The sequence below is a fragment of the Amblyraja radiata genome, chromosome 22 (assembly GCF_010909765.2).
Source record: "Amblyraja radiata isolate CabotCenter1 chromosome 22, sAmbRad1.1.pri, whole genome shotgun sequence".
NCBI lineage: Eukaryota > Metazoa > Chordata > Chondrichthyes > Rajiformes > Rajidae > Amblyraja > Amblyraja radiata.
The window spans coordinates 23733513-23757511 of NC_045977.1; the positions used below are offsets into that span (position 1 = coordinate 23733513).

Below are 23999 nucleotides of genomic sequence, written 5' to 3' on the forward strand. Positions count from 1 at the left end.
AAAAAAGTTGTCAAACCGAAGAGAGAAAAAAAGTTAAAAACCATTGCGGTAAGTCAGTGGGTCAGGCAGCCTCTGTGGAGGACAATAAAGTGTATTTTGTGGTAGGATAGGGGGACGGAGGAAGCTTGTTCAACTTAATTCATCCATGACTGGTCTAAATTTAAATTGTATTCATCTACCTTTGCTCCATTACCATGGATATTTAAAACCTACTACTCTCAGTTTAGAAAATTCCCATTGACATTAAATCTAGACAAGTGATTTCTGGAGTTCCACTTCTTTTATAGTGAACCTACAATAGAAGCAAGAGCATGCCGCTAGGCCCTTCCAATCAGTTTTGTTGTTCTTTAAGATCTTGAGGTCCTTCAAATCTACTTTTCTGATGGATTGGAAAATCCCTAGATTTCCATGGCAATCTGAAACCTAGCGATCACAGTCTCAATTAAATTCAACAACTAGTATTCAGAGATCTGTGCAAAAGAAATTTCCAAATGGACTTCCAACCCTCCAAGTACAATAAATTCTCCTCTTCTGATACTAAATGTCAATCCAGTCATGTATTTGTATGGGAAATAAGTAATGTGATCAGATGACACATCATGTAAACACCATACATGATAACCTCCTTCCCTGTTGGAATGGAACAAAATAAAAAGTCCAGTTTTGAACTGTGTCCTGTACCTGTTATTTGGAAGTTTATTTACCACTGCTTTAGCAGTATTCCTGGTCCATCAAATGATACTTTACAAGTGCTAATGTGAAGCAGAAAAGTTTTTAATTTAACGATTAAAAAACAGCATTGTTAATATCTCATCTCTTGCTCCTTATTTTCCTCTTGTCCCATGTCTTTCCCTTTCCTGCCTCTTTTCAAGAGGGAGTTAGATTTAGCTCATAGGGCTAAAGGAATCAAGGGAAATGGGGAAAAAGCAGGAACGGGGTGCTGGCTCGAAGGGCCGAATGACCTACTCCTGCACCTATTTTTCTATGTTTTCTCTCATTCTCCCTCTTATTCCCCAGCTTGACTCCTCCCTCATTCCTTCCCTTTCCCCTTGACCCTTCCGCCTTCTTATTCCACTCCTCCTCTTTGTTCCTCCTTATGCCTCTTTAACTCCCCCTTAGATAGCGATGTTACAAAACTTACCTTCAGCGGCGCTGCAGTTCTGCCACTGGCCGTGTGCGCGACTTTGGCGCCTTTGAGGGGTGGGGCCAGATTAAAATGTTGTTTTCTACTGCTTATTGGAGGCGGACTTCCCTGGGCTGCCAGCTGCTGAAGAAAAATCGATCCGACTTCCGTTCCCGATTTTTTTTTAAATTGCGAGACAATTTAATAATTACATTAAAATAAAAAGCGACTTCTAACGCCCTTAAAGCCTACAACGTGACAGATCGCATGAACGGGACAAAACAAAATGTAAGTCGTTTATTTTACATATAATCTTGTTTCTTGGGATGGCTTTAATCAAATTTTTCGATGCGAAAATGTGATTTGGGCCCCATACGAACCGGCAGTGTTTTTCCTGCCGATATGGGGTTCAAATTCACTGCAAATACAACGTTCCAATCGATCGCGTTCCAGAAAACTCGCAAGATGATTTAAATGCTCTTTTTTTTTGGACAATCATGTCATAAGAGTATCTAAATCGTCTATATTTTGTGTTATTGTCTACCCATAGTCAATATTTTTATACTAAATATCAGTTTTAGTCCCATGTATTGTGCAAAAAAATAATAATTTAAATTATATTGAGTGGATGTTTCTAGATTAATTTATGGGAATTAAACATTAAATTCCTTCCATCTGGCATATAAATTCATGACAGTGAGATTTAAAAATCATGTTATATTGTGAATTCTTGTGTGAATAGGATTAGTTTGTTATTTGGATACTTAGGCTATTAAAAAAATATATCATTTTCTTAAGAAATGGAATCTACAGGACATTCTTAATGGGGAAAGTAGTGGGCAGAAAGGCATGTCAAGCGTGGTTTGAAGAGCAAAAACTTGTAGTTTACAATGCCAAAATTGATAAGTTGAGGAAAACCAAGGTGTACAGAGGTTACACAGGTTACAATCTGAGGAGTATGATGATGCTACTGATTATGATATGCCAATGTACCAGCTAGCAACTGATCTTCTCCATAAAGACTTGGTCTATTGCTAGAAATTGTAATTTATTTACCTATCTGCTATGGACTTACAGCATATAATACAATAATATTGAAGTTCTGATCTTGAGAATATCACATTTTTGAATTTTCAAGGCAGTCTGGGTGTTTATTACTATTTCCGTCCCAACGGTCAATTTTGTAATTAACTACAATTAGGTAATTAACTAATTATATGCTTTAATTTCAGGTCATCCAAGTAAGATGTTTTATATTTGTTTCAGAATGCTTCAATCTATAATAACTGAACATTTCATTCAGTTCTCTTGATTTTTAAGAAAGTTATGGGCTTTTGACTGTCCTCGATCACAGCTTTTGTGTTAAGTCCATGGAAAAGCAATAGGGAACAAGATGCTAATTTCCGAGTATGAAAATGGTCATAACTTTTTTAATACTGAGGATATGAAAGTGAATTCTGTGTCAAATTAAACTTCTTTTTATGCTTTATCTGATGGGATAAATTGCAGGCTTGATTTTTTAAATATCAAAATTTTGTAACATTGCTACCTTAGATCCCACTTCATCTTACAATTTCATCCCTTGCCTCTTGCTTACTAATTCCCGAATTGCCCCTCTTCCTCCCCACTCCCACTCTCTTGCCCCTTTCCCTCATCAAAGCCGCCGCCCACTCCCACTCGCCATCCCCTTCCCCTGTATCTATTCCATTGCTCCTTCCCTGTCCCATTCCTCCTTCCCTGTCCCGTTCCTCCTTCCCTGTCCCGTTCCTCCTTCCCTGTCCCGTTCCTCATTTCCCTGTCCCGTTCCTCATTTCCCTGTCCCGTGCCTCCCTCCCCCGGAGAGGAAGGACTGTTGCTGGGCGCCCAGCTGCCCGACGCCTCACCTCCATCCACATCTCTGCCGACGGTTTGAAATCACCCGGTATAAGATGGCGGCTGTCACTGGGACCCGTTGCCTTGACAACGGGACGCCAACGGCCGGTCACGTGCCCGCCTGTTTTGAGGGACACTCTTGTCGAGAAAGAGCTCATGGCCTCCACGGAGGGCGCCCTGGTCCTCCAGCCGGCAAGCTCCGAAGTTAGACACACAAAGCTGGTGTAACTCAGCGGGTCAGACAGCTGGCGAAAAGGAATCGTTGACGTTTCTGGTCGGGACCCTTCTGCAGAGTGAGAGTCAGGGGAAAGGGAAACGTGAGGTATAGACGTTGCAGAACTCTCGGCGGAGAGAGGAGGAGGGTTTGTTCTTCAAAGTAGTCATACCTTGCGGAGATTTCGCAGTTGAGCAGTCGAAATGTGTAGGAAGGAACTACAGATGCTGGTTTAAAGCGAAGACACATAACGCTGGAGTAACTCAGCGGGTCGGACAGCATCTCTGGAGAAAATAAATATGTGTTTGTCCCCGGGAGTTACTCTCCGTCTCTGGGGCTACCTGTCAGGCCCGGGAGTTACCTGTCAGGCCCGGGAGGGGTACCTGCCCTTCATGAGATGTGAAAACTTTGTGTTTTATTAAATTATTTATCATAAATTATATTAAATAATCGTCAAATACTTTAATTTCGGTAAAGGCAAAGTTTCCACGCAGTGGCAAAGAGCTGCCAAATAGGGAGGTCCTCCGAAGCTGCGCCGCTATTTGAAGCGGAACAGAAGTTTTCACCCGGGCGACGAGAATCCATCTTGGCCGCACGGGACCCGCCTTGTTCCTACCGATTGGCTGATCCGCGGCACGTGGGGTAGTGTAGCCGGAAGAGAACCGGCGCTGAGCGCCACGGCGGCCATTTTCTACCACGACAAATATTTTGTTTTTATAAAGGCACCGAGCAAGCGAGTGGGCGAATCCGGGGGACTGGTGGCTCAAAGGATGTGAGAGACAGGGGCAACAATCTCTGATCCGGGCAAAGGGCGCAGTAGTTCCTGGACACGGATCGGTGCCACACAGGGAGCGCAGTAACCCATGGCAACGGGGGTCAGGGACACGCCGAGGATGCACGGTAACCCATGACAACGGGGGTTAGCGAGACATTCGAGGTGTGCAGAAGCCTTGGAAACGGGTGTAGTGAGGCATTAAAGGTGTACACTAACCCATGACAGTAGGGGTTATTGAAGGTGCTCGAACCTCCAGCAGCAGGGCCACCTGCCTTGGCTCATCGATTGAGGTAAAACACAAGGTGCTGCAGAAGCTCAGCGGGTCGTGCAGCATCTGTGGAGGGAAATTGACAGACAACGTTTCGGGTCAGGACCCTTCTTCAGATTGTCCATTCCCTCCACAGTCCGCTGAGCTCCTTCTCTGCTTTGTGTTTTGCTCAATATTCCAGCATCGGCAGTTCCTTGTGTCTCCAACTATCTTTTAAAAGTGTTTAGATGGATCTGAGTGACATAGATCATGAACAGTGCTGAAGAATTCATATTTTCCTTTCTCAGACATTCAGATTCTCATCCTGTGCCACAAACTCTCATTCCTACACTCTCAGCTCAGCTGATGATGCAGAGCATTCTGGCACCAAAGTCTGTAGGTAAGCAGACCTTGTTTGCTGGTGTGAGTGTGAGAATAGTCCCACGGATGTTGATCGCGCATGCCAGCCCGATCCCAGGCTGGACGGTGTGGGTTTATCTCCCTGCTGTTGATGTGCGGGGTGCGTTAGTTCAGCTTAGTTTAGTTTATTGTCACGTGTACCCAGGTGCAGTGAAAAGCCTATTTGTTGTGTGCTATCCAGTCACCGAAAGACAATACATGATTACAATCAGGCTGTCCACAATGCACAAATGCAGGATAAAAAGAATATTGCTTAGTGCAAGATAAAGTCCAATTAAGGATAGTCCAAGGTTCTCCAGTGAGGTAAATGGTAGATCAGGACCACTCTCTAGTTGGTGATAGGATGGTTCATTTGCCTGATAACAACTGGGAAGAAACTGTCCTTGAATCTGGAGGTATGCATTTTCACACTTCTGTACCTCTTGCCTGATGTGAGAGGGGAGAAGAGGGAGTGATTGGGGTGAGACTCGTCCTTGATTATGCTGGTGGCCTTACCGAGGCAATGTGAAGTGTAGATGGAATCAATGGAAGGGAGGTTGCTTTGCATAATGGCTGCATTCACAATTCTCTGCAATTTCTTGCAATCTTGGATGGAACTGTTCCCCTGCTGAGGGTTGTGACGAGCTGCTCTGATTGTACAGGAGGCGGGAGCAGCATGTCTGAGCTGAGTGACGAGGCGAGTGAAACGGAGCTCCTGAATCGCAGCTTGTCGATGTGGCACGGCTTTGAACAACTGGTGGGCGGTGCGGACCTGGACCTTCCACTGGACATTCACACAGCGGCCTCGATTGGGCAATATGATGTGGTCAAAGGGTGGATCCATGGGTAAGGGCAGGACATTGCAGCCAAGGTGCAGTCAAAACACCACCGTTTCTTTAGGCACTCTTTCTCAAGCAACATTACAATTGCATGTATAGATCTGCAAACTACCACATCTATCAATATTTTGTAGCCTTTAGTTCATGTGCTTCATAAGCATGTCCTGTCAGACACAGGAGTCTAAAAAGTTTTCCAGTTCTGATGTAGAACTATTGATCTGAAACATTAACATCCCTGTCTTTTGCTGCTGGCTTCCAGCATTTTCTGTTTTTATTTGCTCTAACAAATAAATGATTTGGATGAAATTGTAGGTGATGACATGAAAATTGGCAGAATTATGGATAGTGAGATAGATTATCAATGGATACAGCAGAATAGAGATCGGTTAGAAATTTGGGTGGAGAAATAGCAGATGAAGTTTAGTCTGGATGTGTGAGATGTTTTGGAGGTCAAATGCAAGAGGAAAATAAATGCATACAGTAAATGGCTGGACACGTGGTGAAAGTCCATAGCTCCCTGAAAGTGCATGGGGTGGTAAAGAAGCATGCTTGCCTTCGTCGGTCGGGTGTTGAGTATGAAAGTTGGAAAGTTATGTTCCAACTGTATAAGACTTTGGTTAGGTCACAGTTGAAGTACTTTGTGCAGTTCTGGTGCATTACAGGAAGGATGTGGGGGCTTTGGAAAAGGTGCAGAAGAGGTTTACCAGGATGTTGGCTGGATTGGAGTGTATTAGTCATAAGGAGAGATTGGACAAACTTGGAATGTTTTCTCTGCAGCATCGGAGGCTGAGGTGTAACTTAATAGTAGAAGTTAAAATTGTGAGTGACATAAATAAAGTAGAGTCAGAGTTTGTTTCCCAGTGTGGAAATATAAAATTCTGGAGGGCACAGGTTTAAGGTAAGTTTGCACGGTGAGTGGTGGGTGCCTGGAATGGTATGTTGTGGGGGTACTGGTGGAATCGGATATGATAGCAAAATATAATAGGCAATTAGACAGATGCATAAACAGGTGGGGGATGGAGTGATACAGAGCATGGACAGGCAGATGGGATGGTTAGAATGGCACCATGGTTGGTGTAGACATTGTGGGCTAAAGGGCCTGGTCCTTTGTTGTATGCTCACAAGGAGTGTTGGGCACATAAGCATGTCATCATTGATGCCATAACACAGAGGTTGTGTCAAGTCTGACTAGTGCCCACCTAAGGCAGTTGAACATCCAGACAGGTGAACACTGGGAGATGGTTGCTGTCACGTTCGGCTCTAGAAAGAAAATAGTTCAGTTGCTCTGATAAAAAATGCAGTGTTATTAGTTGAATTACTGGCCTCTTGGCACTGGCAGGACTGTTGGGGGTGATGATGAGGGACGTGCGGTGGGCCCTGTCTGTGGGATGGGTGTGTGTGGCAGCGCTGAGATCAAGGACTGACTCTCACTGATCCCTGTGACTAGAGGTGAAGTCAATGCCAATCAGAAGAACCAAGGTGGGTGGACACCGCTCATGTACGCGTCATACATCGGCCATGACACCATCGTTCACCTCTTGCTGGAGGCGGGAGTGGATGTCAACACGACGACGGAGAGAGGGCAGAGCGCCTTGATGCTGGCAGCGAGTTGTGGCAACGAGAGCATTGCCTACTTCCTGCTTCAGGTCAGTTGTCCTCGGGCTCAGTGATTCTGGCCCTCACTGTCCCTCAGAGGCAGATCGGGGCTGGGGTAGAGACGCTGAGCAGCCTGCTGTTGCCCAACAATATGCTGCCGCATTGGTTATATGACTGGACTGGGATAGAGATACTGGCCAGCCCACTGTTGCCTGTCCACGTGACTGGATTTGGATAGAGATACTGGCCCGCTGTTGCTTACATAGAAAATAGGTGCAGGAGGAGGCCATTCGGCCCTACGAGCCAGCGCCGCCATTCATTGTGATCATGGCTTGCTGCAGTGGTTATATGACTGGACTGGAATCCAGAGGACTAGACTCAAGTTCAAACCCATCACCACAGCCAGGGACTTGAAATTCAAATAAAATACATTTGCAGTGTTGAGCTGGTATCAGTAATGGTAACCATGACATCTCAGTGCTGGCTAGTTATTCCCAGGCACAACAAATATTCAAGTCTGACACCAATGCAAGCCCAAAATAATTATTTCTGAGTTTAAATGTTTGATTCTCAGATAGCCAGACCCATTGAGTACAAATCAGCTCCATAGAGACGATTACACAGACTTCAGATGTATAGTTAGTCCAGCAAGGATTAACACGGCACCATTAACAATGTTTATTTAATTATTTAATGAGAAGGGGAGTAGATAAATGAAGATTGTAACTGAAAACTAACCAGAAGTAGAAATGAGGACGTTGTTGGGAATATCAGGGTACTGGGAGTTTCAGCTGCAGTGGGATTTGAACTGGGAGGGTAAGATTCTCCAACTGAATGGCTTTCCATGTGTTGCTGCAGCAAAAGGCTGAACTGGAGATGAAGGATGACCGTGGCTGGACTGCCCTGTTCCACTGCACCAGCACTGGGCACCAACAGATGGTCAAGTTCCTTCTGGACAATGGGGCGGATACAAACTTAAAGTAAGAACAAACACCACACATTCCTCGTGTGTACTCTCTATCACAGCAAGTAGAGTCACATGTACCAGCGGTTCTGTTGGCGGTTCTGTTGGACCTACATTTTATCACATCCCCCCCCCAAAGCAATAATAGGAAGGACAATGTCACCCTCTATCTGACTCCCTTCTGGCGACATTTCCAATTTTGGGATCCAAACCATCTCACCCAATGAAGCAGAGATTCATCGTCATATAGCATGTAAACAGGCCCTTTGGCCCAACTCGTCGATGCCAACCAAGTGGCCCATTTGCCCGCGTTTGGCCCATATCCCTCTAAACCTTTCCTGTCTACGCACCTGTCCAAATGTCTTTGAAATGTTAATAGCACCTGCCCAACTACCTCCTCTGGCAGCTCGTTCCATACACCCACCACCCACTGAGTAAAAAAGTTGCCCCTCAGGTTCCTGTAAAATCTTTTCCCTTAAACCTATGCCCTCTGGGTATGTTTCCCTGACTCTGGGTAAAATACTCTATGCATTCACCCTATCTATTCCCCTCATGATCTTAGACACCCCTATAAGATCAGTTCTGAGACCTGTTCTGGTGCTGAACTGTTCTATATATTGCAGCTATTAGCAAACATGGTTGAGAGAAGGCAGGACTGGCAGCTCAGTCTCCCAGGGCACACCGTCCCATGTTTCAGTGTGTCAGGGTAGGGTTGGGTAAGAGATGAAGTGGTGTCTGAAGGGCTGAAGGGTCTGCTTCAATGCTGCACAGCACTATGACATTATCACTTTGTTTAGTTCAGAGATGCAGCGTGGAAACAGGCCCTTTGGCCCACCGAGTCCGTGCCGACCAGTGATCCCTGTACACTAGCGCTATCGTACATCCTTGTGACAATTTACAATTTTTACCAAAGCCAGTTAACCTACAAACCTGAATGTCTTTGGAGTTTGGGAGAAAATAGATCACCCGGAGAAAATCCACATGGTCACAGAGAGAATGTACAAACTTTGTACAGACAGCACCCGTCGTCAGTATCAAACCCCGGACTCTGGTGCTGTAAGGCAGCTGTGCCACCCTGCCACCCTTTTTTTTTAACTTCCCTTCGTCCCCCTTTTCCTGATTTTCTCAACACCGTCCCTCCTCGTCCACCCCTTAGTCCCTGCGTTGAATGGGTGACACCGATGTCCTTTGTTACAGAGAGCCCGTGCATGGATTTACACCGCTGATGGAAGCCGCGGCCTCGGGTCACGAGATCATCGTGCAGTCCCTCCTGAACCACGTGCGTGCTGCTCATTCCCACCTCTCGTGTCGCGATAACGGCGCAGGGTGGGACGGGGGGGCGGAGGTGACGCGGAGCTGGGTGCAGCCACCCTCAGCCCAGTACCCAGGCAGCAGATGTTCCCTGTCGGAGCAATGCCTAGTTTTCCAACCCCGGTTGACAGGTTGTCTCAGGGTGTGAGCACTGCCTCACCCACCTGAGAGCCAGCAATCAGACCAGCCCTGCTGGGCCAGCTGATGTGGGCGATGGGGGGAGTCGGAGGGGGTTGAAGGGCGAAGGCCAGCTGAGGTGGGGGATGGGTGGAGAGGCGATGGCCATCTGGGGGGGGGGGGGGGAGGGGCTGATAAGACCGGTGAACTCTGGTGGCCAGTGCCCACTGTGCTCTAGATTGACAGACACAATACACTGACTGGTACACACCATCGTTGGTTATTGGTTCGGTGTAGAGCATGGTGCCTATACCTAGAGCCTATACACGTGCTCTTGGGGTTTGTGCGTGCGTGCGTGCACACACCTATCTGGGTATGTCTCGTGGGTTGTGTGTGTGTGTGCACGCACACATACGGATGCATATCTGTACATGTTATGGGACTGGGTGTGTTTGTGTGTCCCTCTCTCCATCTGGATATGTATTGTGGGACTGTGTGTGTCTATCTGGGTAGGTGCTGTGGGACTGTGTATGTGTGTCTATCTGGCTACATGTCATGGGATTGTGTGTGTGTCTGTCTGGGTGTGTGTTATGGGACTGCGTGTGTGTGTGTCAGGATCTAATACCAGCTGATTGTGAACACAGGATGTTCGTGTGGATATCAAGGATGACAATGGGGACACAGCCCACTCCTTGGCTCTGATGTGTGGATACGTGAAGATAGCCAGTCTCATTGGCCTGCACACTGCGCCGCTGCACAAATCGGTGCGCAGGGATACCGGTGGGTTGCACTCCAGGATTGCAAGAATCCCAGCAAATAACTGCTGATTGCTCCAGGCGGGGGATATATTTCATAGAGTAGTGGAGCAATACAGCACTGAAGCAGGCCCTTCGGTCCAATTCATCCATGTCAACCAAGTTGCCTAACCGAACTTGAACCCATATCCCTCCAAACCATTCCTATGCAAGTACATGTCCAAGTGTCTTTGAAATGTTGTGATATTGTACCCACCTCACTCACTCTGGCGGCTTATTTCGTAAAAGTACCACACTATGTGGAAAAAGCTGCCGCTAAGGTCCCTTTTAAAGCTCTCCCCCCACTTTTAACTTACACTTTCCAGTTAAAGGCCCCACTGTCCTGGGGAAATAGAGGGGCATGGAGTCAGTGGGTCGGTGAGCAGGGTGGTGAGGATGGAGGTACTGGAGCATACTTGTGTTGTGCACCCTTCCTGGGATTGGTTTCCTACCGTTGTGGAATCAGAGCGTGTGTGATACAAAGGCAGGCTGGTGATGGGGGAGGGGAGGGAGCCCGTGTGGGTGGGGGCTGTAGGTGATCTTCTGCCAGACAATCCCAGGCCATGGCTTTGTGAGCAGCCTGCTGACCACTAACGAGCAGACTGACGACCTCAATGTTTTTGCAGGAATGGAAGAAGACTTCAGTTCCTCTGACGAGTTCTCCCCGTTCCATCTCCCTCAGCCGCAAGCTCGGCACCCGCAGTCTCGGAGAAACAAAGGTCCCAGTATTCACGATGGGCCGCAGGCACTAGCCCACATCACCCGGCTGGAAGCTGGGCGATGGGCGCGGCAGTACGGTAAGATGCTGCTGATAATGTTGGTTGGAGTGGCACAACAGATAGAGTTGCTGTCTCACAGCACCAGAGACGTGGGTTCGATCCTGACCTCAGGTGCTGCTCATGTTCTCCCCGAGACTACATGGGTTTCTTCCGGGTGCTCCGGTTTCCGTGCAGGTTTATAGGTTAATTAACTTCTGTAAATTGCCTCCACTGTGTAGGAAGTACATGCCTCAGTAGGATAACATAGAATAGTGTAAAAAAGGGTGCCAACTCGAAACGTTACCTATCCATGTTCTCCAGAGATGCTGCCTAACCCACCGATACTGCAGCCCTGTGAAACTTCACCTATCCATGTTCTCCAGAGATGCTGCCTAACCCACTGGGTTACTCCAGCACTTTTGTGTCTTTTTTTCCATAAGCAGAATTTGCAGTTCCTTGTTTCTACAGAGAACTAGTGTGAATGGGTGATCGATGGTTAGCGTGGACTCGGTGGGCTGAAGGGCCTGTTTCTGTGTTGTATCTCATGATCAGAGTTTCTTGAGGCAGACACAGTGAAATGAGGCGTTCAGCCCACAGTGGCCAAACTGACATGTGATTAGCGGAGTGTGGGAATATGGGGGTCTTGGTTTAACATCCCATTCAAAAGGAAACACGGCTGGCAGAGTAGCATTCCCTCAGTGTGAACACCCTCAGTCTGACACTGAAAACTCACAGCCCTGCCACAAAAACAACAGCTGCAGTGGATCGGATCTGATGGGGAGGCACGGAACTTTGTTCTGAATGGGGCCTGAGCAGTATAACGGACGCTGCAGTAATCAGCCAGTGGCAGGACTCCCCCTGAACAGCCTCTCTTCCTCCCCTCTTCACAGACTCACTCCCACCTCAAGGGTATGTCACGTTCAAAAACAACCAGGATGAAGATGACGGGAATATCCGGAACCGAGATGTCACCTCCCCGATTAATGAGCACGATGTTGAGAGCAACAGCAGCAAAGGTTCGGCCGGCCGTTCTTATCCCACCTTCGCACACCCAATCCTGACCTTGCTCCGTGTGCGCGAGACAGAGTGGCTGCATGTGTGCGTCAGTGAGTCATGCAGGGTGAAAGCAGACCCGTCAGCCCAATTAATCCATGCAGACAAAGGTGCCTACCTGAGCTAGGCCTACTTGCCTCTATTTGGCCCACATCCCTCGGCCTTTCCCACACGTGAATTTGTCTTTCAAACATTGTAATTGTACCTGCCTCTACCATCTCTGTCGGCTCATTCCATCTACCCACCACCCTCTGTATCAAAAGCTTGCCCCTCAGGTGCCTTTTCAATCTTTCCCCTCCAACCTTAAACCTTAGCTTTCTAGTTTTAAACTCCGCTACCCTGTGAAAGACTATGACCATTTATCTTATCAATAATTTTAGAAACCTATATAAGCTCACCCCCTGGCCTTGTTCACATTAGAGAAACAGTCCAACCCTATGCAGTCTTTCCTCATAACACAAGCCCTCCATTCCCAGCAACATCCTTGTGAATATTTTCTGCACCCTCTCCAGCTTAATCACATCCTTGCTATAGTGTGGTGTCCAGAACTGCATGCAATACCCCTACGTATGCGGTCTCACAAAAGTCTTTTGCAGCAGCATCATTCCAACTCTTGTACTCAATGCCTTGACCAATGAAGACAACTATGCCACATGGCTTCTTCGCCCCCCCGGTCTAACTTTGTTGCTGCTTTCAGGGAATTATTTATTTATACCTCTAAGCCTCTCTGATCTACAACATTCACCAGGGCCTCGCTATTCCCTGTGTAAGACCTGCCCAGGTTTAACATTGCAAATACGTCCATTATCCGAGTTAAATTTCATTTAAGTCATATGACTCAAGACCCCATGTGCTCTAACCTTCTGGATCAGACTATCACGCGCGACTTGTCAAAGACGATACCAAAGTCCATGTAGACAGCATTTGTCGCCCTGCTCCCTTCAGTCCTCTTCAAAAATCTCAGTTAGATTTCCCTCGCACAAAGCAATGCTGACTATCCTCAATCCGTTCCGCCTTTCCAAATGCAGATAGGTCCAGTCTCTCGGAGTAACTTGTCCACCATTGGTGTTAGGCTGACAGTCTGCAGTGTGTGTGTGTGAGCCAGTGTTCAAGTGCGAGAACGTGTGATGAATCTCCTCATCTAGGCTGTGCGCTGGCTGGTGACAAGATGTTATTTAGTGCCGAGGTCTTTGTTTGTGGCCCTCACTCCAGCCACTTGCCAGTTGTCTTTCATCCTGTGGTCTGGGTACTGCTGTCTTCCAGCCCATTTCTGCACAAGTGGGTGTGTGGGCAGGTTTTTCTGGCTGGGGTTTGAGCATGGGGTGTAATAGTCTGGCAACAGAGTCCCAGTGATGACTGAGAGTTTGTCTCTGCTGTAGAGGAGAATCCTTTTGGCATCACCGACGCCGTGACCACCCGGAGGAGCAGCGGCAGCAGTAGCGACGGACTGGCGAGGGCCCTCGGGGTCAGCCGCGAGGGGTCCCTGGAGAGCAACGAGGTGAGAGTGGGAGACACAGGGGTCATGGAGAGCATGAGGTGAGAGTGAGAATTAGACGGGGGGGTCCCTGGAGAGTAACAAGATGAGAGTGTGTTGAGGAGAGTGGCAAGATGAGAGTGGATGTTAGAGGAGTCCTTGTAAAATAACAAAGTTAGAGTGGGCATGTTGGAGGTATAGAGTTATGAGCAGTATTGAGAGAGTAGACGAGGGATAACTGTTCCCCATATCAGAGGTGGACAAAACTAGAGGACATAGATTTCAGATGAGGGGGTAGAGATGTAAGGAGGATCTGAGGGGAGTTTTTTCACTGAGTGAGGAGGTATGTGGGACACATGCAGAGAGAGCAGTGGAAGCTGGGTCATGATGGCAGCTAAGAAGGATCCAGATGAGCGCTCAAATCTTGTAGGCGAAGGGTTGTGCTGGGAGAGGGGATTAGTACCGGGCCAAATGGCCTGTTTCCCTGCTGTACCTCATAGAATATACAATAGAGGACAGTGCATCACAAGAACATGCCCATTGCCCGACCATGATGCCAAGACCAACTCATCTGCCTGCACGTAATCAATATCCCTCTGCTCCCTGTTGGATTGTATAATTCAATGACACTCGCTGACTATGGGATGAGGCTCAGTGGGACTTGCTGTCCAATGTTCTGCATCAATGGTACCACTGACCACATTCCCTAAAAACAAATCCTTGTGTTTCCTGAAGGATTCAGATCAGCCGAATAGCAGCGGCAACAAAAGGCACCTGCGAAGCCGCAGAGGCCAAGGGAGGAGCAGCGAGAGCTCGCTGTGCAGGGACAGCGACATTGCCACCACTCCCAGCTCACAGCCACTGAAGGCATCTGAAGAGGGGGACAGGAATCATGGACCACAGGTACAAGGTGGTGCTGAGAACAGGGTGGGCCTGGGGCGGGGACACACTGAACGTAACTCCACCCTGCCACGGGGCGGATCTGTGGGGAGCTGACCAGGAGGGAAGAACTATACGTAACCCCACCCTGCCACAAGGGGGTGGGACTGGGGAGTCTGAACAGGGGGAAGGAGGTGTATGTAATCCCAGCCTACCACGCTCCTGTCTATTGACAACCTAACACGCTGGCTGGAGGAGATGTTAGCAGCATCACAGCACCGCTGGGAGGGAGACCTCATAAGTTCTAGGAGCGGAATTAGGTCATTCGGCCCATCGTCTACTCCGCCATTCAATCATGGATGATTTTATCTTTCCCTCTCAACCCCATTCTACTGCCTCCGCCCCATAATCCCTGACACCCGTACTAATCAAAACGTGTTAACTCTTTCCATATCCAAGGTCGGGTTATTTTTCAGAGAGCAATATATTCAAGCAGCAACATTATTGCAGACCCCAGTGTGTTGCTCCCAGACCCAGGGTCACTATCTCTGTCACGTTCCCAGCACGGAATCAGTTTCACAGACACCGAGGCACATCTTGGCTGCTTACACAGATGATCATTGACCAAAGGGAACTCGGGCTGGGATCCCCCTGTGCAGTGAGGTTGTGTATTGTGCTGGGGACACAGGGCGGGTGGGGCAGGGTGTATGGAAGGGGAATGTTTACATCTCAGTCTGCTCCGTCTCAGCCTGGGAGCCGGGGCATTCACCTGCTGCTGATGTGCGTTGTGTAAAACATGGCTGCCCCCCCCGAACTCACCCCCCCATCACTCCCCATCAAAACACGTGGAGTCTTCCTGGCACTTCCCTAGCTGGGGCAGGTGGGATGCGCCGAGCGGCCTGCCCCCCCTCCCCTCGTCGTCCCCGAGCGTGCCTCACAGTGGCGGTGTGTTCCCGTTGTGCAGGATCTGCCGGAGTTCCTGGAGCAGATCGGATGCCTGAAGTATCTGCACATCCTGGAGGAGCAGGACGTAGACCTGCGGATATTCCTCACGCTGACCGACAGCGACCTGAAGGAAGTGGGCATCACGTGAGTAGGTGAACGGCGGGATGCCCGGACCGCCCAGGGCCCTGCTGCACATACACCGCTCTGACAGGCTGGAGATATCGGGAGTGGCATGGCCAGGGAGCTGGGGGGCAGTGTTAGCTGTGAGGAGGATGCTAGGAGGCTGCAAAATGACTTGGATAGGCTGGGTGAGTGGGCAAATGCATGGCAGATGCAGTATAATGTGGATAAATGTGAGGTTATCCACTTTGGTGGCAAAAACAGGAAAGTAGACTTACCTGAATGGTGACCGATTAGGAAAAGGGGAGATGCAACGAGACCTGGGTGTCATGGTACACCAGTCATTGAAAGTAGGCATGCAGGTGCAGCAGGCAGTGAAGAAAGTGAATGGTATGTTAGCGTTCATAGCAAAAGGATTTGAGTATAGGAACAGGGAGGTTCTACTGCAGTTGTACAGGGTCTTGGTGAGACCACACCTGGAGTATTGCGTACAGTTTTGGTCTCCTAATCTGAGGAAGGACATTCTTGCCATAGAGGGAGTACAGAGAAGGTTCAGCAGACTGATTCCTGGTATGTCAGGACTTTCATTTGAAGAAAGACTGGATAGACTCGGCTTGTACTTACTAGAATTTAGAAGATTGAGGGGGGATCTTATAGAAACTTCCAAAATTCTTAAGGGGTTGGACAGGCTAGATGCAGGAAGATTGTTCCCGATGTTGGCGAAGTCCAGAACAAGGGGTCACAGTTTAAGGATAAAGGGGAAATCTTTTAGGACTGGGATGAGAAAAACATTTTTTACACAGAGAGTGGTGAATCGCTGGAATTCTCTGCCACAGAAGTTAGTTGAGGCCAGTTCATTGGCTATATTTAAGAGGGAGTTAGATGTGGCCCTTGTGGCTAAAGGGATCAGGGGGTATGGAGAGAAAGCAGGTACAGGATACTGAGTTGGATGATCAGCCATGATCATATTGAATGGCGGTGCAAGCTCGGAGGGCCGAATGGCCTACTCCTGCACCTATTTTCTATGTTTCTATGTGGGGAAACCATGTGGGTGCTGTTGGGGTATGTGTTGGGGTGGAGGGTCAGGTGGTGCAGGTCCAGGGAGATGGGTTTGCTGGCATGAGGAGGGGCGATGGGAGCTGGGGTGGTGGGTGGGTGGGAGGGCGGGAGGGCGGGGAGAAGCCCATGAGAGAAGGTGGGGGGTGTGTGAGCTTGCCGTTTCTCCGCAGGTTGTTTGGGCCGAAGAGGAAGATGACGGCGGCGATCGCTCGCTGGCACAGCAATGCCTTGCCCCTCAGCAACAGCCTGGAGCAAGACTACGCAGACCGGCTGGAGACTGAGATGCAGGAAATGGCCATCCAGCTGCACAAGGTGCCGGCATTTCACAAAGCAACCCGTCTGCTCTTTCACCAGGGATTTCATTCCCCTAGGAAACACAGTACATCAGACACAGAGTGAATCTCCTTCTACCCTGGGGGACAGCTTGAATTCTTCCTTCTATATTGGGGACCTGGGGTGGAGGGTGCTACATTGAATAGTCCCCTGTAACAGATTTGTGAGATGGTTCATGGAGTCCCCTGCGGGCTGGAAGAGTTGTGTCCCATATATATGGAGTGTGCGAGGGTATGCAGCCCCTGTTTGAATATTTGAAGGGGCTGCTCCTTGTTTCCTGGCTCCATGTTAGTCCCACTCTCCTGATCTTTGGGCACTCAGTGTGGCGAGGAGTAGATTGGTTGCAGGATGTCCAGGGTGGTTTGAAGGATAGGGATAGCAGGAGGTAGACAGAGCAAATCTCTGTGTACACGGTAGAGCTGCTGCCTCACCACGCCAGTGACCCGGGTTCTACTCTGACCTCGGCTACTGTTTGTATGGAGTCTGCACGTTCTCCCCTTGGCATCGTGGGTTTCCTCCGGGTTCTTCAGTTTCCTCGCTTATTCGTGCGGGTTTTGTAGATTAATCGGCCCTAGTGTGTCGGGAGTGGGATAACATAGAACTAGTGTGAGCGGGTGTTCAATGGTCAGCGTGAACACGGTGGACTGAAGGGCCGGTTTCCATGCTGTATCCCTGAACTAAACTAAACTAAACTATGCCACCACACACTCCCAAGCTAGAGACAGACAATGTGAGACACAGAGTAAATCTCCCTCCCTCCGTTGCTCTGGGTGGTTGTCAACATGGTACACTGAGACACACTCACTCTACATCTCCTCACTCTGACTTTGAGTATATGTTGTCCCTATACACAATCACGAGAGGTGTAGATTGGGTAGATAGAACCTTTTTCCCAGGGTGGGAATGCCCAACACTAGAGGGCACAGCACTAAGGCGAGAGGGGGTAAGTTTAAAGCAGATTAGTTTTTTAGGTTAGATTAGCGATACAACGTGGAAACAAGCCCTTTGGCTGACCGAGTCCGCGCCGACCAGCGATCCCGTACACTAGCACTATCCTACACACCAGGGACAATCCACCAAAGCCAATCCGTCCTCCAGAGATGCTGCCCGACCTGTTGAGTTACTCCAGCACTTTGTGTCTTTTTTTAGAGCAGAATTTGCAGTTCCTTATGTCACACCATAACGGGGCAGAGGGGACAGTGTAAGATATGTGTGAAGTGGACAGATGGAGAGGGGGGGGGGGGGGAATGAAACTGGGTGATAGGGGATGGGGTAAATTTAGTTTAGAGATACAGTGTGGAAACAGGCCCATCTGCCTTCCTAGTGCACGCTGACCAGCAATCCCCGTACACTAGCATCATCCAATATCCTAGGGGAAATTGACAATCTACCAAAGCTAATTAACCTACAAACCTGTACATCGTTGGAGTGTTATGTTCTAACACTGCACAGCAAGAGGTGAAGCAAACTTCTGATCATTGCATGATGTTCTGTTATCCCTCTGTTAGAAGTGTGAAGAAGTGGAGCTGTTAACCGGGCGAGTATCTCAGGAACAGGAGCTGCGGGCTGTGGTGGAAGGGGTTTTAATGGAAGACAAAATAGCCTGGAAGAGGCAACAGAAGCAGCTGGAGGAGATGCAGGAAGTCTGTGGCGAGACAATGGTCCTCCTCGAACAAGTCAGGTGAGGAACCGCATTCAGGAACCCCTGCATCAAACAGGGGTAGCTTAGTGCCATTACACCCATGGTAGCAGTAGCATAAAGGGGCCCGCTATTCCACCCCGATAGGGGTATCGTAAACAAGAGGGCGTTTCTTTGGGTGAGAGGGAGGAGGTTTAGAGAGGAAAGGTTGTTTTACAGAGAGTGGTTGCTGCCTGGCACATGCAACCAGAATTAGTTGTGGAGTTGGATGCAGTCACTACATTTAAGGAATATTAGACAGACACTTAAATAGACAGGCATAGAAGATACGCACCTAGTGTGAGGAAATGGGATTAGTGTCGATGAGCAAAAGGGTTGGTGTGGACATAGTGGGGCAAAGGGCACATTTCCATGCTGAACGACTCTGATAGTCTGGAGACTAGGAATGGCCATGTTGCCTTTAATGATGTTAAAGCTGTGTTGTGGATCACCGAATCTCAGAGCGAGACCCTTGGCTGTGTGGTCCACAGAGTAGCCTGTGGGGTCTCCCCGAGTAATGCTGCCCCAACACTGACCCAGTGCTGATTCCCAGTCACACAGTGTCTCACTGTTAAGACTAGTCCTTGCTGGCAGCTCTTGCTGAAACGTGCTGCGGCTCTGTGTGTGTGTGTGTGTGTGCATCACTATGGCTACGCACGACTGTGGCTGTGCAGCGCTCAGTGTCACCAATACCTCATCATCGTGGGTGTGAAGTACATTGGGTAGCTGAGAACCCGTGACCCTTGAGAGAATAAGACCATAATGTGGAGAAATATTAAGCATTTCACTCCCACGGGTGTTATTCAAGGGAATTTTATTCTGGGAACAAGGTTGCTGGGCAAAATCAAGTGGCAGCAGCATGTTAGGGTGCGCTTGCTAACTGTTGGTCAGGCCTACGCTGGTGAAGAGGTGGACAGGTGGGGACGTGAGAGGTGATCTGCACCCCGAGTGTGGGCGAGGATGTTGCAGGGGGGGGTGGAAGCCAGAGAGGGGTGTCCCAGTACACGGTGTCCCAGTAATGTCACACAGAACCGCTCCATGCAGTAACGGCGTCACACACTGTAACCTCCCTTGCAGAGCCTGCCAGTCTGAACTGCTGCACCGACTCAGCGACAGCACTGCACAGCGCAGGAGCACAGAGGCTCGGAAACCGCCGGCACGCACACAGGAAGGTGAGGATGGCCACGCCAGGGCGGACTCACACCGGTCACCCCATTACCGCACAGGCTTCGGAGACGGTGCAGGGAGGTTTACCAGACTGATACCTCGATTAGAGAGTATGGGCTACATGGAGAGACACAAAGTGCTGGAGTAACTCAGTGGCTCAGGCAGCATCTCCATAGAACATGGATAGAGGACCGTTTGGGTCAGGAACCTTGTTCAGAAGGATCTTCTCGAGGGAAACTGTGTGATCCACTGAGCTACTCCAGCACTTTGCGCTTTTTACATAGTTCAACTCTGTGTCCAGCTACTGAGGGGTTGGATTGTTTTCTCTGGAGCATCAGAGGCCGAGGGAAACATGATAGAAGTTTATAAAATTATGAGAGGCATGGATAAGGTAGACAGTCAGAACCTTTCCCTTCGGGTGGAAATGTAATTGACTAGAGGCCACAGCTTTGTGGTGAGAAGGGCAGATGTGTGGGGTGTTTTATGGTGGTGGATGCCTGGAATGCGCTGCTAGGGGTGGCGGTGGGGGCAGATATGATAGTGGGGTCGAAGAGGCTTTTGGATCGGCACGTTGAATGGAGGGCTTTTTTCACATGCAGGCAGAGGAGATTAGTTTAACTTGGCATCATGTTCGGCACAGACATTGTGGCAGGTTGGGCAGGGGGAGACAGAGTGAGTGTTGCACTGTTGGGGGAGGGGAGGGGAGTGGAGGGGGGAGAGCAGAGTGGATGCTGCACAGTCAGACGGAGAGAAGCGTTGATCTAATGCTCACCTGATGTTGGGTGGGTGTTGAATGGCAGCTCTCGTGTGTAGTTATCGGAGAGTCTGACCAGTGATTGGGTCCTTGGGGTGAGTAACCTCTGTCCTTCCTCGTTTCAGAGGACCTGGCTGACTGGGCGTCTGTGCTGGGCTCACTGGGCTCGCTGGAGCTCGGCGCAACACTGAAGAAATCCACGTTGGAAATGGGTGAGCAGCAGTGCAGGGGGGGGGGGGGGGGGGTCTGTGTCACATGATGTACTATGTGTGGGGGGGGGGTCCGTGTCACGCGGTGTTCCGTGTGGGGGGGGGGGCGGTCAGGGAGCGGTGACCCAGTGCCTGGCTGGGGCAACACTGTGGGACCGTCTGCCCAGGAATAGGGAGCGCTCAATGCTGAGACTAAACCCTCGTAATCTCCCCGTCACTGATACTGCACACCAAGCCTCCAACTGGACACCTTACATGGAGGGGCAAAGGTGGGGCGACCTCTCATCAGTTTTTAATTTGTTTAGTGTAAACGGGCCAGTCTCCAGGGGCCACAGTTTAAGAATAAGGGGTCGGCCATTTAGAACTGAGATGAGGAAAAACGATTTCACCCAGAGAGTTGTGAATTTGTGGAATTCTCTGACTCAGAAGGCAGTGGTGGCCGATTCACTGGATGCATTCAAAAGAGAGTCAGATAGAGCTCTTAGGGCTAGCTGAATCAAGGAATATGGGGAGAAGGCAGGAACGGGGTACTGATTGTGGATGATCAGCCATGATCACATTGAATGGCGGTGCTGGCTCGAAGGGCCGAATGGCCTACTGCACCTATTGTCTATGTATCTACAGTATGTATCTATGAGTCAATGTCCTCCCTCCTCGATCCTCGCCTCAAGCTGCTCTTACGGTTCCAGGTAAAGCTGTGCAGAGAGTTGAAAAGAACCTGGAAACCCTGCTGAGTGCAGAAATGAAGAGGACAGAGTGGGGTCAGAATGCCGACATCTGACAGGTGGGTAAAGAACCGCACTCATTCCCGGCTTTGTCTGTGTCTGCTCTCCCACCCTGAGCCCTTCCTCCTTGTTCTCACTCCTGCCCTCACTCTTGCTCCATCTCCCATCCCCGATTGCTGTGCTGGAAGCACAGAGAGTCAGACAGCACCGAAACCGGCCCTTCAGCTCAACACGTCCATGCCAACCAAGATGCTCCATTTATACCAGTCCCATTTCCCTGCGTTTGGCCCATATCTCTCTAAGCCTTTCTTATCCATGTACCTTTCCAAGTATCTTTTAAATATTGTCATTGTACCAGCCTCACCTGCCTCCTCTGACAGCTGGTTCCATACACCCACCACATTATGTGTGAAATAGGTGCCCCTCAGATTCCTATTAGATCTTTCCCTTCTCACTAAACTTATGTCCACTGGTTCTTGATTCCCCTCCTCTGGGTAAATGATTGCCCTCATGATTTTATACACCTCTATAAGATCACCCCTCATCCTCCTGTGCTGCAAGTAATACAATCCCACCCTGTCCAACCTCTCCCTAAAGCTCAGGCCCTCGAGACCTGGCAACATGGCCTGTTCACAGTCCTCATTACCCTTCTGTGTAGGTGCTTCACTGTCAGATACCGAGGGAGTTGCTGAATCCAGAAGCAGCTAACGAGACGGAGGGTGAGACTCCACCCTGAAGTAAAGCTGCCTTTCCCCGCTGGTCCCGGCCAGGGCCAGAGCAGGGCAGCAGCCGGGGACCAGCCTGGATGTGACGTACAGGACGTGGAGCTCCTGTGATGCAGAGTAGAGACGGGGAGATGATTCTCAGCACAGGCATCTCTCCATGACGGACCCAGAGATGATGGTGGTTCAGCCAGTGGCAAACTGCAGCATCCAACCTGCCGAGACAGTGCACGCTGAGGCTCTGATCCACACTCTGACCAAAGGGTGGTGATGGAGGCAGAGCCAATTGCGGCGTTTAAAGGGCTTTTGGATCGGCACATGGAATGGAGGGATATGGATGATGTGTGTTTATACTGAGGAATATTATTGGAAGCAGGAGTGACCTTTGGAAGCTGAGCCCCTCAGGAGCGGTGAGAAGCACTAAGCACCCCTCCCTCACACGGAGCCCCCCCACCCCCCCCACCCCACTCGGAGGCTGCTGGCAGTGGAGACCCAGTGGATAATGGAGACCCAGAACTGGTGCCGACCACAAGCCGATGGCCCAATGAACCACAGCCTCACACACCGAGGCCCAGACCAATGAGGGACATCATGGAAGGACTTCAATCAACGAACTGCGATGTTCCAGCGAACATGTCTTAGACCAATGAACTGTGACTTTATATAACAAGAGGCCAGGTGGGTGGTAAATAAACCAGGTTCCATGTGACTGAGGCTGGTGTAATCGTGTGTGGAGTGTGTCCATGTCATCACACCCTGGCACCAGCTCACCCTTCTGTGACTCCATTTAAAATCTATTTCAAACAGAACATAGTTATTGCAGCTCAGCCCAGTCAGAGCGAGGGACATACCGAGTGTTGGCCGTGTTTGTACGTACATATGTTGGTAGGGTGTGTAGCCCCTCTAGGGTGCACCCACCCTTCACTAAATGCTTGGCTCTACTGTGTAGCTGTGGTTAATGAGCTAATGAAAGCAGCATCAGTCTGGTTCACTGCCCCCCTGTTTTGTGGATGGAGCAGTGTAGTGTCCAGTGTGACCATAAAGATTAAATGTCCAGGAGAACTCAATATGGCCTTGCAAGGACGGGGGGGGGGGGGGGGGTTGGGGGGTTGGCGGGTTGGCGGGGGTCCAAGTGCAGGTGGACTAGGGTGGGGGGAAGGAGTTGAGTTGGCAAACAACTGGAAGCTTAGGATGGCTATTAAAGAGCGATGCATTGTACCATGCCTCCTCTGTACGTGGTCCCACATTCCCAAGGTCTCTCTCCCTTTGTTTACCTCTTCAATCCTTCCTCTGCCTGCCCATCAGAGCTGCCCTCATCTGCTCTAGATCTGTCCCACAACTCACTGCACCTCCATATACAGGCACCTCGAGATTTACAAATGTTTGATTTATGCATTTTTGAAATAACGCGCTTGTATTAATACCAAAAACTAATTTGTGTGCACAAAATTGACGCTTAGCAGCGTAGTCACGTATATGTTTAATTTGCACGTTTTTGAATCACATGATGCTCTTCAGGAACATAACCACTGTGTAAAACACAAAGTGCCACCTTTCAGGTTTAGGTAATATCACCTAATTAGGTAATGGGGAAGGAAATAGTGCAGCGGCATTTATTACAGAAGAAATGGGTTGCAGAAAGATGTCTTGCAGTAATTTTTTTATAGCTCCGGCAAGACCATACCTGGAGCAGTTTGTGCTCGTTAGGTCTTCTTACTTTAAAAATGGATAGTCTTCTCATAGAAAGAGTGCAGAAAAGTCTGAAGAAGGTTCCTGAACATCAGGTCCATTACCTACAGATGCTGCCTGATCTGTTGAGTTTCCCCAGCAAGTGTTTTGCTCAGTATTCCAACATCTGCAGTCTCAACGAGT

At 49.3% G+C, this 23999-nt stretch overlaps 2 protein-coding genes across 6 annotated transcripts in view; one reads left to right on the forward strand and one right to left on the reverse strand.

Moving 5' to 3' along the window:
* dnaaf8 (dynein axonemal assembly factor 8) overlaps positions 1-3084 on the reverse strand; it is a 54342-nt gene extending 51258 nt beyond the window's left edge. For all 3 annotated transcript variants that reach the window (XM_033040714.1, XM_033040713.1, XM_033040712.1), the window contains exon 1: positions 3007-3084. In XM_033040714.1, the coding sequence (XP_032896605.1) occupies positions 3007-3018 (12 nt within the window). In that variant the 5' untranslated portion in view covers positions 3019-3084. The remainder of the gene's footprint in view (positions 1-3006) is intronic.
* A 747-nt stretch (positions 3085-3831) lies between these two features.
* Positions 3832-22841, forward strand: anks3 (ankyrin repeat and sterile alpha motif domain containing 3). 3 transcript variants are annotated; one of them, XM_033040718.1, is made up of 18 exons: positions 3832-4109; positions 4540-4631; positions 5293-5476; positions 6917-7115; positions 7924-8045; positions 9227-9308; positions 10102-10237; positions 10878-11048; positions 11900-12025; positions 13442-13560; positions 14272-14439; positions 15380-15504; positions 16710-16851; positions 18381-18553; positions 19628-19722; positions 20597-20683; positions 21370-21464; positions 22064-22841. In XM_033040718.1, the coding sequence occupies exons 2-17, from the start codon at positions 4598-4600 to the stop codon at positions 21459-21461; spliced, it is 2055 nt and encodes a 684-aa protein (XP_032896609.1). In that variant the 5' UTR covers positions 3832-4109; positions 4540-4597; the 3' UTR covers positions 21462-21464; positions 22064-22841. The 3 variants fall into 3 exon arrangements, with proteins under 3 accessions (XP_032896609.1, XP_032896608.1, XP_032896610.1); XM_033040717.1 differs by lacking the exon at positions 4540-4631 and having other exon boundaries at positions 3833-4109; XM_033040719.1 differs by lacking the exons at positions 4540-4631; positions 5293-5476 and having other exon boundaries at positions 3834-4109.
* The last annotated feature ends 1158 nt before the right edge of the window (positions 22842-23999 follow it).